The following is a 20,702-nucleotide window of genomic DNA, read 5'->3' on the forward strand; positions in this document are numbered from 1 at the left end:
TTGAATGAATGTGCCAATCACCGATGTGGATGTAGCCAATAAATAATAAATTCAATGATGATGATGATGATAAATTGTAATTTCATCAAAACAAAAAAAAAAATGAAATAAAATAATCATCATCATCTGAATCAGAATGATATTAATAATCAAATGCATCGTTAAACATGAGCCGAAAGAGAAAAAAAAAGAATATGATGAAATAGTAAAAGTGGTGAGCCGGATGTGCAACAAAAAAAAAGGAAATGGACCAACAAACAAAATATCTGGTGAAGAAAAAAAAACTTTTTCTCTTTTTCTTTCCATTTCTAATCAAGAATCATGAACTGTAAAAAAGCAGCAAATATTAGTTTTGCCTTCCAGGCTCAAGAGATGTGATGTTTTTTTTTCATTGATGTGAACACATACACATACACACACACATTAAGAATGACCAATAATAATAATGACAATAATAATTTCAAATCAGATTTATTTATTAATGCAGTGGACAGTGTATGTGTATTTCCTGATGGACCAAAGAATTTGATTCAAACATTAATAATAATGATGATAATTTAGGTCAACAACAACAACAACAACAACGACAAAAACTGGAAATGAAATTGAAGTTCAAACTTTCAATTCGACATACTTTTTGATGGAATTTCCGAACGGATGACGACGAAAAAAAAAATGTCATCAAACAAGGGAATATATTTCCGAACATAAAAAAAACATTGAATGAATAAATGAGCAGAAAAAAATATGAAAAACTTTTTTTCCGGGAGCCATTCTCAAAGATTCTTGGTTTTCAATGATCAATAAAAGAATGGTGGCGGGAGGAAAAAGTTTTTTTTTCTTTATTAGGCAAAATTTCCAATTTCAAAGAGTTGGAAATTCTTTGGAAAAAAAAGTAGCGGCTTGATTTTCCGCATACAAAAAAAAAAAAAAATCAAAGCAAGATTCGAACAACAACAACAAAAACAAAAACACCGAAACTTTTTTTTTCTCATATCTCCTACAATTCGAAATAACAACCCATACAATTCAAATGACAAATTGGATTGTTACAGTTTTTTTTTTGGTTTTGGTTTTGGAAATTTGCCGTGTTTCAAAACGTGTACACTCTTTAGTCATTTTTCATTTTTTTTTGTTATATGACCAGAATTTTGAAAAAAAACTTGAAAATGAAAAACTTTCTTCCAGAGAGAGAAAAAAAAAGAAAAGAAATAGGAAATGAATGAAAAAGGCAAATGTTTTGTTTTTTTCTCGTTTTTGAAAAAAAAAGTTTTTGTAAAACAATAAATGAAAAACTATAGCATCTTTTTTTCTCGGAAATTTACCCGTGTTTGTGTGTGTGTCACCATTTTTTTTCAGAACAAACACTGAAAAAAATATCTGTGTGACAAAAATAAAAATGGAAAAAAAAACTTTACATAAGATTCATGATGAGTATATAAAAGAAAAAGTGAAAAACTTTTACACTAATAATAGAAACGCAGCAGCAGCTTGATGATCATCAAGTTTCAGACAACGAAACCATTTTTTGATCCATTAGAATTTTTTTTTATTCACAAATAAAAAAAAAATTATTGAAAATCCATTCTCTCTCTCTCTCTCTCTCTCTCTCTCTCTCTCTCTCTCTCTCTCTCTCTCTCTCTCTCTCTCTCTCTCTCTCTCTCTCTCTCTCTCTCTCTCTCTCTCTCTCTCTCTCTCTCTCTCTCTCTCTCTCTCTCTCTCTCTCTCTCTCTCTCTCTCTCTCTCTCTCTCTCTCTCTCTCTCTCTCTATGAACAAGAATCAATTTCCATCATCATCATCATCTTTAGCAATCTGCATCTGGCTTTCCGATTTAAACAAAACAACAACAACAACAGATTTATATACACCATCATATATACTAAACAATCGATGAAATGAGAAAAACAAACATACCAAATTTGGCAGATGATGAAGATTTGCTCATCAACAACATCATCGATGATGATGATGATCCTGATGAAGATGAAGCCGTCATTGTTGCTGCTGCTGCTGCTGCTGTGGCTGATGTTACCATAATAATGGCTGTAATTATTGATGATGCTATTAATAATGTCGATGATGATGATGATGTTAATGGTGATGAATGAATTGGATTTGATTTTACAAAAAATTTACAAAAACAAAAACCACAATAACGACGACGAATATTAACACTAACAAAACGACCACAGAAATTGAAAATGATGATGATGATGATGATTGTAAGATTTAGTAGTAAAAATAACATTATTGTTGATGATGACATGATGTCGATGATGAAATTCGATGATGATGATGATGATGATTTCATTAGCAGTTGTGGCTGCTGCTGTTTTAGTTTTTGTTGATGGAAAATATTTAGACAATTTGTCATCATGAATAAAAATAATGAACAAACTTGGAAAACTAGCACAGAATTATGAATCAATGATGAGTGATGTTTTTTCTTTTGATAAAAATTTTCATCGCCATGAATTTGTCTATGATGAGAATCAATTGGTGGTGGTAATGGTGGTGGTGGACCATGGCCTGATGATTCAATGACCAATCGTCGCCGTTGAAACAAACGGGTATCGTTGCTTATCGACATGATTTCCGATGATGATGGTAATTCATTTCATTTCATCATCATTACACACAATAACAACACATCCAAATGTGAATAATTCACAGTGTTCAGGCCATTTTCCAAAATGTTCATTCATTCATTCACATTCACAAGACATGAACACCGGAAAAAAAAAACGAAAACAAAGTTCTTTAATTTTTTTTTTGTTGGTTTTCGGGAAAAATTGTACCCAAATGGACAATTAACTTATGAGAAAAAGGGCAGAAAAAAAATTGTCAGCATCGGCACAAAAGAAAAAAAAATTAAATAGTCAGCAATGACACATTTGGTGATGATGATGAACTTTTATAAATGTTGAATCAGAAGAATATTCTGTATGTTGATGAACAATAAAACAAAAAAAGAATGAGAAAAAGGTCAAAAATTCTTAATGCAATACATTATTGATTCGGTTCAGACAAACAAACACAAAATTGGACTTTGATAAATCTTTTTTTTGTTTTGTTTTTTGGCGATGATCCCCATATTAAGTATCATTTTTATATATTTTTAATTAAAATAATAACCAGTTATACCGTGTTTATCATTGTAAATTGTCGTTGTTTTTTCTTCTATATTCAAATAATAATGATCTTTGTGTGTGTGTGTGTGTGAGTTGCATAAAGTGTAGAGGGAGATTCAAGCACCAAGAAAAAAAAAGAGTTTGCCCGAGATATCTTTTTTCTGTTGTTGTTTTTTTTCAGGATCCTATCTAGTCACTATCGTTGGGCTATGTTTATCCAATTCAATCTATCTTCAACTATCTGTCACTGTATTACAATACAAGCTGATATTCTGTTTTCATTTTTATTTTTTTTGGTACATACTCGATTTCGAATGGCGTCATAGAATTTTTACTGGTGCTGGTGGTGGTGCTGACACGCGATACAATATGTTGTCGTTTTTTTTATGTCATATACAATCAAAGGGTCTATTATACATACATACACACATGAATTCATTAAAAACATTCACGTTTCATAAGGTTTGCCAATCAATTCATAGTATTTAAAAAAAAAAAATAGAACCCTCTACAAGACACAGGGCACAAAAAAATTGAATAAAATTACAACAGGAAAATAACCGCTGGCATACACATGCACACACATGCAAAATATAAACAACCGAATTAGCAACAATAAAAATAAAAATAATAATAACACAGCAATGAACCAAAAAGAATCCAAACGAAACAACACAAATATTATCAGTACATTATTATTAATAATAATAAAACAAGGAGAGACTAGAATACTAGGTAAAACAAAACAAAACAAAAAAATGGAATAAAAAAGAAAAAAGAAAATTCTTTTGGACCGAAACAAGACACACAGAATCTGGTTAACGAGTGTGAAAAGAGAAAGCAATCACGAACTTGGTGGAAAAAGAAAGAACAAGAAAAAAAAAACGAAACTTGAATTGTCGATTGATCCTTGGATATGAAACAAAGAAAAGGAAAAATATAATGTGCATTCGGTGTGTGTGTATGTGTGTGTTATGTATCGCCAACACTTTTAATGTTCATGTCATTATTGGGATTATATTCTGGCGCCCAATAATCATCATCATCATCATCATCGCAAGAATAGGCCTCTAAACATCGTATTTTCTTTTCATTCATACATCTGGGCAACATTGTATACATCACACACACACTATAACGGCAATAATGTCATTTTTTGTCATTATAGCTGAATTTTTGTTGCAAAAAAACATTGTTTCGACAACAACAACAACAACAAAAACAACATTTGAAAAGTTTCAGCATTCACAATGTTTGTGTGTCCTTTAAATTGAAAATGTTTTCTGCCATGAACAACATTGGAAAATGAAAAAAAAAATCAATGTTATTAACTATTGATATATGTGTAAAAAATCGAATAGAAAAAAATTGTCAAAAACAAATGGATCGATCTTTGACCTTTTTTTTCTCGCTCTCAATTGACCTCGATGATATGAATTACATTCGGAAAGAATTTACATTCATTTAATGATGATGATGATGATGATGAGACAATTATGGAACTTGAATTGAATCGACTATTATATTATCTGCTGGAACCAAAAACGTCCACTACCACTACCAACAGGGAAAAAAATCCAAAAATCACACACACACACACACACAGTTATCAACATCAAGAAGAAATCATAAAAATCAAAATGACTCTATTAAAGAATCCAAGAATAGAGAAACAGATTTCCCAATAAAGATCATCATCATCATCAGTTATCATTGGTGAAACAATAATAATGGCTAATGGTAATCATCATGAAGAGAACACCCATAGATTCAAACCAAAAAAAAAAAAAAAAATGAGCAGTGAAAAACTCATTGTACGTGAATTATTTGTGATTTGTGATCGCCCAAAACAAAAATTGTTGTTGTTGGTGGTGTTAATATGATTTGCGATGATATAGATGACCACACACACACAAAAAAAATTATCTCATCACAATGAATATACAGAGAAAAAAAATCAAAAAACAGAATCTTCTACCGGTCTCGATTGCGAAATTCATATATTCCATTCTATATCTGTTCACAAACAAATAGCTCAATATTCACGTAAAAGCTATAAAAAAAACGAATGAAAATTTTCATTTTTTTTCCAAATTAGAAATATGGAAAAAGTTCATTGAGATTGAATGAATTCGTTGTTGTTTGTAATAGCCCTAATAGTCAGTAATAATTATCATTATTACACGGTTATTATTATTATTGTGTTATGGATAGCCATGGCAAGTACATGCAATTTCTATCTAAATCACTGATTTTATTGTGTGTGTGTTAATAGAATCAATGGAATTTATAAAGAATGAAAAAAACAACGACCATGAAAACGACGAAAACTTACCCTTTATGAAGACTGAATTGAATGGTAATATTGATTTCAAATACACACACACACACAGGAATATCGATATGAATTCAATTTTGACAAATATACTAGATTGAAACAAACACACAGAGAAAAAGAAAAAAATTGTAAGAATCTATAGAAAATCTATTTTCATCACCATCGTCATCGTCATCGTCATCACCATCATTACTGATCAAGCGTCAAATGGCAAATGATGAATAAAGAGCACTTACACATTGTACACACACATATATAAAAGGCGCGAAATTAGATCAAGCTTGAGCGTCGTTGATGTGATATTGGATGCCACTACCACATCATATATAAATGGATCTTTTTTTTCATAGTTTTCAATTATGCTACTAGCTAGTTATGGATAGAATATTCTGAATTTATTCCATCATAAACTACTACTACTATAGTAGTAAATTGGAAACTTTTACTACCATTGTGATGGAAAAGAATCAATTTTAATCAAATACTTTGTATCTTTCAGTTAAATAGACAAAACAATCAATTTTTTTTTCTCAAATAATAATGCTACTACCATAAACGGTTATCCATCATTTCTGTACAACGCCAGCTAGTGGCAAGAATCGTCGCTGGAAATTTATTGGCCGAAAAAAAATTCAGAAATAAAAACAGGTAAATGGACAGAATAACAAATAAATGCAATTGATCAATTATTATTTTTTTTTATTCAACTAAATTGGATTGGATGAGTAACTTATTTTTCGTTTTTCACAATCATTCATCATCGATATTTCCAATTATTTTTCAACAAACAAACAAACAACACTTGAGTTTCTGATAATTGGTTTTTCGTCTTTGAATAAAAACGACCCAATTATGAATTGCTGAAAAAAAAATGAAATGAAATCCATCAAAATTGATTAATAGCCCTGTGATGTGATTTTGTTTTTGTTTCATTTAGCGATTTAGAATGCTAAAATGAAACAAAAAAAAGGAGAAATTCGGAAATTCATCATCATTCATCAGTGGACAATCCAATGAATGAATGGGTGTGTGTGTGTGTGTGTGTGTGTGTGTGCACAACCAAAGAAAAAAAATCACAATCGCCATCATCATTGCTGCCGGATCCTATAAATTAAAAAAAAATCGGACCTGATTCGGCGTAAATATAAATAAATGTCATGTAATGTCATTGGCGCTATTCTTTTTTTTTGGTTTACGTCCTTGGAATCATAATAGATGACAAGAGAAAGGACATTTGAAAAAAAGACTAACCCAAGAATATCATTGAGCCGAATGGATTCTCTAATCTAGCTATTAATCTTGTCTTGAGACATTTTTATTTGGTCACAGATTTTGTTTGTTAAAATTATGATAATTTCAATTGATTGATTGATCAAATGAACGAATACAATGTCATCAACTTGCTGTTTGTGTCAATTATTGATTTTTGCAGTGATTTTTTGTCAAAGTATTATTTGGTAAACAAACAAAACGAAACAAAAAAAAGTGAATTGCAAATTTGACAAAAATAAAAATGAATTCAATAAACAGCAAGCCAAACTTGTAAATCATAAGAAAATGGGCAATTCTAAAAGGAAAGAAAAGTAAAAAAGAAATTTTGCGACCTAATCAATATGCATGCAAAACATTCCTTTCTTTTCATCTTGTTTTTTATGGCCAGGGCAAAATGTGACAACTGAAACTGGCTGCTGCTGCTGTTTTTTTTTCGATAATGTTGACATTCACACAAACACATTCACAGAAAAAGTGAAAAAGCATGGGAAGAATAAAAAAAAAGTTGCTGAATTATGCTTATGACATGTTGTTGGTAGTGATGATGGTGTGACAACAACAAAAAGGCAAAAGAATCTAAAGAGAAGAAAAAATTCATAAATTTTAAAATATTCATCAAAAATAAAAAATCGACGACAGCAATGGATGCTGAACAAAACAAAACGCAAACCAAAGCATATATCTTCTTTGCATCTCCCAAATAAAGTTTTCCTGGATCACTTCAATTGATGTGTGTGTGTGTGTGTGTGACTTGACACATGGATCGATTCGAATGAATGAATAAGAAATATATTTCTTTGGACAAAATTGTTCGATACTATCGATACTATCGATCCATGTAAAAAAAAATCCATCATTGACGATAATTGGAAATTGAAAATGAAAACTTTTTGAAAAGAAAAAAAAAAGTAATTCACGTTATGGATATTTTTTTTTGTTATTGTGAAAATTCTATCCGACAATGTCCACTTACAATAAACAACAACAACAACAACAACAAAACGTAGCGCATAGAAAGTTTAGATCTTGGCAACGAGAGAAAAAAAAATTGAAATTTGAATAACCGACAAAATGATAGGTTTTAAACCGTGAGATTGATACCATCGGTACCACAGTGAATGTATAAACACAGCACAGCACAGCAAATAAATAACAACAACAACAACAACAATGGAAACGAGAAGAAAAAAACAAAAAATTTCACATCACAAATATAGTCCAAACATTATAATCATCTTATATTGTGATGAATGAAAAAAAAGAGAAATTCTGATCCATCACATTCACATTAAACATTACACAAATGGTGGCTATATATATATGTCAATGATTATTCATCATCATCATCGAAATATCACGCAAACAAAAAAAGAGAGAGAGTGAGATTCTTATTATATAGAAAGGTAAAAGATAAAAAAAAGTTGATGATACCACACACCATTAATGCTGAAATTAAAACAAACAATGACGACTAAAAAAATAAAAGAATCCAGAATATAATAATATGATGATGATGATGATGATGATAATCTTTGATTCTCATCATTATCAAGAGAAAAAAACAAAAACAAACAAACAAAAAGATCAAAGAATAAAGAAAGAAAAAAAAAGAAAATTAGAAACGAATGAATGAATGTGATCTCAATAAGAATATTCTTTTCTTTTCTCTTTCATTTTTCCCATTCAATGATGAACGTGATCCAATATATATTGGAATTCCAAGAAGAAGATCAAAAAAAAACTAACGTGTTCCAAATATCGCAATAATAATAATAATAATAATCTACACACACACACACTTATTCTTGAAATTCTATAGTCCGTTTTTTTTCATTCATTCGCTTCGTTTATTTTTGTATTTTTTTTCTCTTTTGGATCGAATTCCAATTGACCAATATCTGAAAAAAAGAGAGAGAGAGATGGAAAAAAAACATTGAACTTTAGTAGTTATGGTTGACTTGGTTTTTGTTTCATTTCACCAACAAAACTAACCAAATATCAATCGCCATCGTTATATTGATATTGCTCGATCAAATTCAAAAAAAAAAATTTGGGCAAAAATAATATTCCAAATGGACTCACGAAGAAGTTGCCAAAAAAAAAATGATTTTGAAACGAAAAAAAAAATTTTCATCTTCATCAAACAAACAAATGGTTAACAGTGAAACAAATTCACAACCATCAAGTGTACACCAACGATATACCAGAATATTCGATACGTGATGTTTTATTATTACGGCACCGAAAAAAATTATTTACACAAACGAATATTCATCACGATTTTTTTTGTTTCATTTGAATGAATTTTTTTTCTGAATTGGAAACTGGAGGTTTGTATTTTTTTTTAAAAATCAAAAAATAAAAAGATCATCCCCAACTCAATGAGCTACACAACGAAAATGGTTGAACCAATGAATGTTCAGTTCAGTTCAGCCAGTAGTCAGTTCATTAATTCCTAGTTGTTTTTTTTCTGCAGATTCTGACAAGGAAATTGCTGTTGTGTTGTTGTTTGTATCCAAGCCAGCAATCAACCAACCAACCGGCAAGCTGTTAAGTGTTTTATTGTTGTTGTTGCTGTTGCTGATGCTGCTGCTGTTGGTCATCATCATCATCATTATTATGGATGACACGAGACCAACGAACCGATGGATCAAGCAATTGACACCATCATCATCATCACGCGAAATAAAACGAGAGCAGATGATAATCGCAACAACAATGATCGTGATGAAAATAACATGACTTGTTCGTTGTTGTTTTCAAGCATAACAAAAAAAAGGAAAAAAATAAAAAATCGAAAACATCAGCAAATAATAACCAGAATCAACAGCGAAACAAAAAAAAAAAAATGAATGATTCTTTGATGATCTTCATCATCAAAAATGATCCAAAAAGGAAGGGAAAAAATCTGAAAACACAAAGCAAAAGACAAAATTCTCTCAATTGTGACACAACTGGTGCTGTTGGATAATCTCAATTTTGTCATATTTCTGGTCGTGTGCGTATCGTGGCTCGACAAATGGAACAAGAAAAAAAGTGAAACTTTAACTGTTTCAGGGTTTTTCATTAGATGATGATGATGGAAACCAAACAGAAAAAAAACAAAACAAAAAAAAACTGTTGGTGCCATGAAAAAAAAACCTAAAACCAAGTGACTTCAGCAGAAAAAAAATATATTGAAAACGTGACATGAAAATTAACAACAACAAGGACAACCAACATCTACCCACCCATTGATATTGATAGACTAAAAACAACCAACTAGAAAACGTCAAGCAACAACTAAACAAAAAAAATTGAAAAAAAGTTCATCATCAACATCATCATCGTCAAAGTCATCATAAAGTTTGATGATGAACTACCCTCGGGAGTTTTTTTTGTTGTTGTTGTTCTTTTCACCATGATGGCCATCATCATCATCATCATCATCATAATCGTGATCACTCTGTACAGAATAAAAAAAAAATTCTGTGGTTAAATTTTTGGTCGGGTTATCATCATCATCATCATCAATAACCGGACCAAAAGAAAAAAAAACAAAAACAAAAAAAACGCTGTAATGGCAAATTGCACACACAAACACACAGGCGATACGACCAATTGATTTGAAATGGACAATTAAACATTACAGTTTTGTTTCACCAACGATATTCTTTGCACAATAATAATAATAATAACAAAGAAACACTTTTGCCATCGTGTGTGTGTGTGATACATTTTTTTTTTTTTTTTTGAATGAAATTGCGTTAGAGAAAACTTTCATTTCCATAGATGTGATGGATAAATGAAATTTCCAATTTTCACCTGTTCGATTTGTCGATAAATCGATTCATTGAACGAAAAAAAAATGGAAAATTGAATCAAATAATACAGAAAAAAAAACTTTTCTCTTCATCCCATTTGATTGGATGAAGAGAAAAAGCAAAATGCATATGCATAGAAAGAGACATGCATTGATCAAATTGCCAAATATTCACATGAGTAAAAAATCTTGACAAAAAAAAGGCTGCAAAGAAAGAAAAGTTTTTTTTTCTTGGTGCATGAACGACTAGAAAGAAAAAGAGATTTACCGTCGTCTTGGGTTTTTCATATATATACATGAAAAACAATGAAAATGATTCCAGGATACGAATTTTATGACAAAGAAAGAAAGTTGCATCAATTCATCCAATATAATAGATATTTCGCCCAAAAAAAATATTATTTTCTCGAATTCTCGAAACAAAAAAAAGACAAGGGATTTAAGATTGGGCTTGTTGTGTATGTATATGTATTGAATTCGATATCCATGGATTTTGAATTCAAGTTTTTTTTTCTTTTGGTTCTTCTATAACATTCAGTCTGTAGATGGAAAAAAAGTCGAAATGAAATGATATAGTAATGGAGAAAGAAAATAATAAAAGGCTTAAAACGTCAGGATTCTTAATTTTACCCAGACATTTACATTGATTTATATAATTCATTTTTGTGGATACAAAAAAAAAAATTCTGTGGCTCCATTTTTCCATCGATTCTCTCTTTTGATCCATTTGATATGTCTCATTGCTTGGAAGCCATATTTACACGTTCATTTCTATTGAATCAAAATGTCGACGATTGATTGTGAATGAATATAAAAACTGGGCGATTGTAGATAGAGACAAATCAAACGAACGAAAAGAAAAACAAGACAAACAAGACAAGAATAATCGTTTTTTTTCACATTCTTGTCGGTGAACAAAAAAAATAATCCAACAAAAAAAAAATTTTTTTCTCTTTCGCTCCAACAGCAAAACAAGAATGTTTAGCATTATCTTCTTACATACACAAACATTTGGATGGAAACTTTTCAACTCTGGTTGAATTCAAACATGGACAACACACTCACAACACACACATGGCAAAAATCAAATGAACCCAATTAATCATGACGCCTTTATTTTCTCTGATAGAATGTTTATCGACAAAAATCATGACGCCTCAAAAAAATAAAAAAAATAAAAACCAAACAAATAAAACTATTACATATGCAAAATTGTAAATAAATGAAACGAATTGAACCGAAACAAAAAAACAAGAATCAAAAAAAAAAAAAAAAATGAAATGAAAAACAAGCAGAAATCAAATTACAATTCAACAAAATGGAAAAAAATTACGATTCTAAAATGAACTTAATGAAATGATGATGATTTTTGTTCTTTGCTTCTAAACTGTCCAGCAAAACAACAAATAAGAAAAGAGATAAGAACCATCAGAATCAAAAACAAAAAAAAATAAAAAATAAAGACTCGAATAGTTCCAAGAATTCTAACTACATGGACAGGCCGAAAAAAAATGAAATGGCCACACAGAAAAAGAAACTGGAATGGACTGACTAGCAAAGGAAATGACAAAGATTTCCACTTGATTTGGTTTTTTGATTTTTTGTGTTTTTTTTTTTTTGGTTCGATCAACCAACTTGACTTACAGTCAGTGGATCAGTGAATCATTTGTGAGGAAGAAGAATTTTCCACTATACAGTATCGACAATGTCAATGAAAATCTTGGAATAAATAAACGAGCAAAAGAGAAGAGAGAGAGAGAGAGAGAGAGAGAGAGAGCAGGCTCAATTCAATTGCACAATTCCGGAATGATTTCGACCATTTTCGACAACAGTAAGTTTGTTGGATGAAAAATAAGAAAAAAAAATTCAAGCGTTTCTTCATCTTCATCTTTTTATTTGTTAGTGAATCGTATTCCAGATTCGAATGAGAATGAGAATTTGAAGCAAAAGAAAGCAAAAAAAAAAAACATTTCACCCATGGGAAGAATCATTGTGTGGATGTAAAGTCGTGAATGGCAGTAAAGGGCAGGAGAATGGAATCGAAAATTTATTGCAAAAATAAAAAAAAAATTCTTGAAAACGAAAACGAAAGAATCAAATGGCCAAAAACGATATGAATCGGGGAGAAAAAAAAACCACAAAAAAATGAAGAAAAAGATCATGACCATCTTTAGGAGACTAGGCACATTTGGGAATTTTGAATTTTTTTTTTATTAAATGTCACCCTGATACATTTTTTTCAGAAATAAAAAAAATTGATAAATCCAGAATTTTAATTATAACAACAACAACAACAACAATTCAGTGGAATTCATTTTTTTCAATTGAAAACCACATCTACATGGCCACTCATGGAGTGTCTACAATGTGAAAAAAAAATTTTACAAGTTTCATCCATTTAACCATCATCAGTATTTGAAAATTGTAGCGATGTGATGCTGATGATGATGATGACAATAATAAAAATGGAACAACAACAACAACAAAAAATGACAAATGTCAACCAAAAATATTTCAAAGCAAAGGATTTTGTTGTTGTTGTTGTTGTTTGTTTCTGTCGAAATAACAACCAACAAGCATCCATATCCATGAGAGAAAAATATCAAACTGGCACAATGGAATGGGAAATGAATGAATAGGAAAATATCAAGCATCTGTCACACACAAGCATCATAACGACGACGACGACGACGATGATGACAAAATGGCGGCCAATGAATAATTATATGGGAAAATAAAATTTGCTTGGATACAACAACTAATTAAGAATCAAATGATGATGAAATTTGTATCGAAAATCAATCAATCGGTCCAACAATGAAAAAAAGTGTCCAAAAATTCAAATCAAACCAAATAATGGTGATCACCAAAAAAAAAAAAAAAAATTCGAAATAAACCAAATCGAAAATGAAACGAGAAAATTTTTTTTCTCTACTTTTTTCTTTTACATTGTAACAAAAATGAATGGAACACAGTTACAATCATGGCATGATATGATATGATATCTTTCACTTTTTCCAATCACCATCATCATTATTTCGTTTTTTTTCTGGTTCATTTTGATTTGATTCTAGTGCTGCTGCTGCTGCTGCTGCTGGAGATATATCGCCCAAAAAGAAGAAAAAACGATTCCTGTTAAAGCAATTTGAACTTTATTCATCATACATACACATTGTCACATATATAAACGACACATTAATACATGTAGTCAGTTGATTGTTTTCTTCAACACGAACACACACATCATCAACACATCACCATTCGTTTTGTTCTTCTTTCTATAGATATCATTTTCTATGTGCTCTATCTGTTTTTCATTTATGTTTACATTTATTATTTTTCGGCTAAATTAATTAAACATTATTAAATAATTTCAACAGGTTATGGGCCTCAGTTGCCTTCCAAGCTACGTATCGTTCTTTTAAAAATTGTGTTGATAATTAATTTTGTGCTGTTTCTTCTTTCCATGGTTATTTTTTTCAACAAGAATCGATCATGACGCAATTAAACCCGAAGAATGTTCAATTCTTGAATCTGGATAAAGTACCATACCATCATTGGTATGAGTCAATAAAAGAATGTCTCATTGCCATGGAATGTGACCAGTTTATCGATCCCAAATTCGACTATAAGCCGAAAAGTGGCTTAACCAAAGAGCAGAAGATTGGTATAAACAGTAGCAAAAATTTAATCAAATCATCACTGAACTCTATGGACCGCGAAACAGTCATCAACTGTGAAACGCCATTAGAGATGATAAATAAATTGGAATACAAATATCGATCCTCACATACGCGAAACGTTTTTGATCTCTTTAGACAAAACCACAAGATCAAATTTGAAGGCGATATATCAAAATTATTCTCAGAGGTGAAAAGAAATTCGTTACAATTAGCCGAAAAGAACCTAAAACTACCAGATTCGTGCATTGTGGCAAAAATTATTGATGTCCTGCCCAATGAATACAAAGACATATGCAATCAAGTTGAATTGCTCAATATTAAAGATGAATCTAGCATTACAAGTGATGTCTTTGAATCTATGCTCCTCCGTCGTGAACGTGAGCTTAAAGATAATGAATCCGAATCTACTGGTGTCACCTTGGTAACAGCCAAAAACAGGAAGAAGTCCAATTTGAAATGCAATTTTTGTGGCCTGAATAATCACCTTGAAAAAGATTGTTACCGTAAAAATCCGTCGAAATCTAAAAATCAAAAACGACCGTTTTATCGACAATCTAATCAGCAAGCGAAGAAAAAGCATGATAAAAACAACGATGACGATGATAACAATTTAGATGTTGCCACTACCCTTGTGTTAGCTGCATCATTGGTTGCTACAAACAGTCAATCTCCAAAATTTTTGGCCGATACTGGAGCTAGCTATCACATTGTCAACGATAAAAGCTTATTGGTGAATCATCGACATGCCGAACGCATGATCAGAGGCCTCAAGCATAGCACGAAAATCAACGTGATTGGCGATCTAAAATGTGAATTTTTCAACGGAACCATGTGGTCGTCTGGATTAATAACGGATGTGGCGTATGTCCCTGATCAACCATTCAATTTAATTTCGGTGGGTCAGCTTTGTCGAAAAGGAGCGAAAATCAACACCAACAAGGATGGCATGGTCATTAGTAGATTCGGCAAACCAATAATCGTGGCAAACTGGTCAAAAGACTATGAAAATTTGTTCGATCTACAAATTCGTGTTAAACAAAATGTTATAGCTTCTGCAGCCTCATCTATCGATTCAATGGCACTTTGGCACGAGCGATGCGCTCATTTTTCAACAAAGACGATCTCAAAAATGATGAATAACAAATTGGTCGATGGTGTTCCGAGTAATATTGGCAACAATATCTCATTCTGCGTCTCCTGTAAATCGGGTAAAATGACGGGAACCTCCCATCTTAAAAGTTCCAATCATCAATATTTGAAACCTGGCTTAAAGCTTCATCTTGATATTGGCGGATATACAACAAGATCCATTCACGGAAATATGTATTATCTAGTTGCAGTTGATGAATTTACAAATTACATCAAAATTGCTTTCATGAAAAATCGACAAGAAACCTTGGAAAAGTTTCGTAAAATAGTTAATGAAATCAAGCTTGATACTGGTAATGATGTCCTGAGCATTCGTACAGATCATGGCTCTGAATTTCTTAGCAAAGACTTTAAGTCGTTCATCAATAGTCGAGGTATCCTTCATGAATTAGCCACTGTCAAAACACCACAACAGAACGGGCGGGTGGAGCGGGCCATACGAAACATTGTTGATCATTCGATCTCCATGTTATCGTCATCAAATTTGCCATTATCCCTTTGGGATGAATCAACAAATTGTTCTGTTTACGTCATAAATCGTATGTTAAATTCAAGAAATGAAATTCCATTTGAAAAATATTTTGGTCGTCGTGTTGATCTTTCAAATCTCCGTATCTTCGGCTCATTAGGCTATGCCTTAATTAAAAACGATCGACATAAATATTCATCAAAGACCAAGAAAGTTTTTATGGTTGGTTATCATTCAAGTAACACTTATCGTGTTTATTGTCCAACCAATCGACGTATCGAATTTGCTTGTGACGTGAAATTTAATGAACAGGCTAAATGCCATATATCGACGAACAGCTCAAATATTGACAAAAATTTAAATTCAATTAATAACGATGATCAAAATTTATCATTTTCATCAAACGAATCAACCGATTTGAATCATCATGATCAAACTGTTACAAACCCCAACATCGTTATCGTTAACGGGGGAAGTGACGTCAATTCTATCAACGACCCGATTGGGGGAAGTGACGAAAATGTTATCGATACCGATCTTGATGACAATGATTCCGAAAATGTTGTAACAACCAATCGACGATCAATTGGACGTCCCCGTGGATCATCAAATCGTAGATATGAAATTAATCCGGAACGAATAAATTCTTTGCGACCACGTTCAAATGAAAGTGAAGCTGTTGTGGCCATTGCTGGCAGTGAACCGAATACATTTGATGAAGCTGTAAGCAGTATTGATTCCGACAAGTGGAAACTGGCCATGCAACATGAATTTAATCAATTAATTAAAAACAAAACGTGGGCTCTGGTTGAATCACCGTCTAATGTACGGGTAATATCAGTTAAATGGGTGTTTACAATCAAAGAAGACGGTCGGTATCGTGCGCGTCTGGTAGCAAGAGGTTTCGAACAGGATGATAAATCATCTTATGATTGTTACGCTCCAGTTGTTTGCATGGAAAGTGTTCGCTTGTTCTTCTCACTGGTTGCATCCATGCACATGTCATTGGTTCAATTCGATGTATCCTGTGCCTTCCTGAATGGTCAAATTACCGGAGACGTATATATTAAACAACCACCTGGTTACGATGATGATTCCGGCCGTGTCTGCAAATTATTTCGAGGTTTATACGGATTACGTGAAAGTCCCAGGAGCTGGAACTCCGTATTTGATCAAACCATACGTAAGTTTGGCTTTAATTCTACTAATCTCGATCCCTGTTTTTATTTCATGCGAGAAAATGCCGAATTCACAATAATGATCATTTACGTCGACGATGGCATCATTGCATCAACGAACAAGAAGAAACCGCTCGAAATTTTTGATAAATTGTCTAAAAGATTTGAAATCCGTAAAGTTGAATCATCTCGTTTCCTCGGTATTGAATATGAACGAAATTATCGAAATCGGACTATATATTTAAAACAAGAACAATATTTATTGGACAAGTTGAAAAATTTTGAAATGAATGAATCGAGACATTCTGATACGCCGTTTGCCTGCGGTACGAATCCATATGACACCGAATCTCCAACCAACGAAGATTATCCATATAGACAGGCCGTCGGTGCTCTTCTATATTTGTCCTGTAAAACACGTCCAGATATTGCATATACCGTATCATTATTAGCAAGGTTTACGAACGCACCAAATGAAATTCATGTGAAGTCAATAAAACGTCTTTTTCGATATCTTAATGGCACACGTTCGGTCGGTATTTGCTTGGGCGGTGAAGTTCCAAAATCGATTGTGGGATATGCAGACGCTGATCTCGCTGGTGACAAAATTGGTGGAAAAACAACCACTGGACACATTGTTTATTTTGGAGGTCCAATCATTTGGAAGACTCATTTACAAAAATGTACTATTGATAATACTTGCGAGGCCGAATATATATCTGCATCATTGTGTTCCAAGGACATGAAATATATCCGAAATCAATTGGTCGAAATTGGAATCGAAACAGACATTCCTATTTTAAATTGTGATAATCGTTCTACTGTCTATCAAATTTATGGTCAATCTATTACGCCAAAACTTCGTCATATTGCTATCAAATTTCATTCGATTCGTAACGATGTAATGGACAACAATCTAATCGTAAAATGGATTCCCACCGATCAACAGGTTGCGGACGTACTTACTAAATCTCTCCCTCCGGCTAAATTTATTCCTTTGGTACGTTTGCTGAATCTGGGGAAGTGTTAAAGCAATTTGAACTTTATTCATCATACATACACATTGTCACATATATAAACGACACATTAATACATGTAGTCAGTTGATTGTTTTCTTCAACACGAACACACACATCATCAACACATCACCATTCGTTTTGTTCTTCTTTCTATAGATATCATTTTCTATGTGCTCTATCTGTTTTTCATTTATGTTTACATTTATTATTTTTCGGCTAAATTAATTAAACATTATTAAATAATTTCAACAATTCCAAATGTAAAAAACAGTCAAAAGATAAGGCAAAGCCTTTTTTTCACTTTTTTTTGGGCTTGACACAATAATGATTATCAAGAAACTGGTGTGTGTGAGTGGGTGGCTGGGTGTTCATTAATTGAGTTTTTTTTATGTTACTTCAAATTGACAAATCAAAGCAATCAGATCAATTAAACAGTGGGTAAAAAAAAAAATAAAGCAAAATCGACACAAATATGCATGCATACACACACTAGATAGATTCGATAATTTTTTTCTTTCTTCTTCTCGGTTAAAGATTTTTTTTTTCATTTACTTTTCATTCGCTTCACTTGATTTTGTTTGTAAAAAAAAAATCAAATCTTCAGTTCATCGAATCATCATCATCAGCATCGTCGTTCGTTCGTTTTTTTTGTTGTTTAATTTTCCAAAGAAAAATCAGTTTGAGTTTTTCGTCGTCGTCGTCGTCGTAGTCGTTTCGTCGTTGTTCTTAAATTAGATTAGATTCTGTCTTTTGATTTCGCCTAAAACATCATTTACTTTTTTTTTCTTTTTTTTGATTTCACTGAAAATGAAAAATTGTACAACATGGCCTGGTGTCTTGATTAAACCTAGCATTTCCGATGACAATGATTAAATCACTTTTTTGAGAAAATAAAAAAAAACATTATTCAAGACCTTAAACAACGACAACGACCGAAAAAAAAATCCAATGAATCCTTGAAAATCATCATCGTTTCCGATATTATCAAACGGATGTATTTGGAATTTGGTATTTGTGTGCGAGCAACCGAACGAGCGTGCGTGGGTATCGAGTTTATAATTTCAATTTTTTTTTTTGTTTTTCTGAAAAAATTTCCCAAACCAAAACAAAGAATTGGTTATTTTTAGCCAAAATTTTTCGACAAAAAGATCGAAATGTCAGATATCGAATGAAAAAAAATGAGCTGTATGTTGGTAGAGATATTTTGAACATGTTATGCAATTTAGAAAAAAAAACAGAAAAATGAAGCAAATCAAATTGGTGATGATGGTCGACCTAATAATAGAATATGTAGGAATATATAGAATTTCCATATACATACATAACATTGATATCGACAAAAAAAAATGACAAGTAGAATTAAGAGAAAATAAAGATAAAAACTGTAACCCCTAAAGACAAAAAAAAAAAAAATTTTTTTTTTTTGTAGATGTGAATGTGTGACATATCGTTTTGACATTTATTTATAAGAAAAGCTACAGCCATCAGTGGGTCACATGCATCACATGATGGTTGTTTTTTTTTTGCAACTTGACTTTTCTACTATGGTCAATTCGATCGAACAAGAGATATTTGATACATCAAACAAACAAACAAAAATTCGTTGTTTCATTAAAAAAAATAACCTAAATCTCATTACCATTATACGATTGATATGGTGTTAATTATTGTTTATCATGTCCACCACCACCAGCAGCAGCAGCAGAAGCCATACTGCCAACAATAAGCACCCACAGACTAACCAACATCGACACACACAAATCGCACGAAAAAAAAACACACACAATTCACCATTAGTCAATCTGTGAAATTGCATATATCTGTAAAATTGACTAAACGTTAATTAAACACACACACAAACGAATTTTTTTCAAAATAAACATGAAAGATATGTCAAGAAAAAAAATTGCTGATTACACACACACACACAATGGTTAATCATCATCATCATATCATATATATGAAAACACCTAAGCTTCACATTGGTAAATTACAAATATCCATGTATTCATACTGCCTACATCAAGATCTAGAGATATGTAGATCATATGAATGAGAATGAAAATGAATAAGTCATACCATGACATGAAATGAGATGATGAACTTTTAGGGTGCTGCCACACATACAACCGACAACAAAAAAACAAACCGACCCAGCCTATTCATCTTATCTGATATGATCAAACCTTATGTGTGCGTGGCGTGTGTGTGTGTGTGATGAGTTTGCACACCTTATGACGCCCACACACAAAATGAAAATGTTTCTTTCTTATTCATCATCCTAAAAATGTTCATATAATCAAAGAGATTAATGAAATATGATCACTGGAAACAAAAATGAACCAATGAATTAGATTTCAACATGATCATTCTGTACATTTCAAAGTTGAAAACAATGTGTAAAAGATAAAATCGCAACAAAAAAAAAAAAATAGAGATTACATGAACTAATGAAATGTAATAAACAACAACAACAACAACAAAAATTAATGACTTTTTCTCGTTGATATCGGGATTTTTTTTTTTTTGAACAAAATAATCACGTGATCAGTGTTTTTTTTTGTTTTCTGGACATATCTTTGAGCCATAAAAAAATAGACAAATGAACAAACGAACGAAGAAAAAAAAATAGAAAATTAAATTCATCAATAAATAATCAA

General features: G+C 31.7%; 1 protein-coding gene across 3 annotated transcripts in view; it reads right to left on the reverse strand.

The window, feature by feature from the left end:
* The window catches only part of LOC124495776 (uncharacterized), a 56,844-nt gene that overhangs the window by 31,636 nt on the left and 4,506 nt on the right, over positions 1–20,702 (reverse strand). The window contains exons 1-2 of one of the 3 annotated variants that reach the window (XM_075733272.1): positions 5,468–5,644; positions 1,916–2,942 (exon numbers count right to left, since the gene is read on the reverse strand). In XM_075733272.1, coding sequence (XP_075589387.1) covers positions 1,916–2,591 — 676 coding nt within the window. In that variant the 5' untranslated portion in view covers positions 2,592–2,942; positions 5,468–5,644. Of the gene's footprint in view, positions 1–1,915; positions 2,943–3,145; positions 3,170–5,467; positions 5,645–20,702 lie in introns of those variants that run through there. The other 2 variants (XM_075733274.1, XM_075733273.1) reach the window with 2 other exon arrangements.

Source organism: Dermatophagoides farinae, chromosome 8, assembly GCF_024713945.1.
Source record: "Dermatophagoides farinae isolate YC_2012a chromosome 8, ASM2471394v1, whole genome shotgun sequence".
Taxonomy (NCBI): Eukaryota; Metazoa; Arthropoda; class Arachnida; order Sarcoptiformes; family Pyroglyphidae; genus Dermatophagoides; species Dermatophagoides farinae.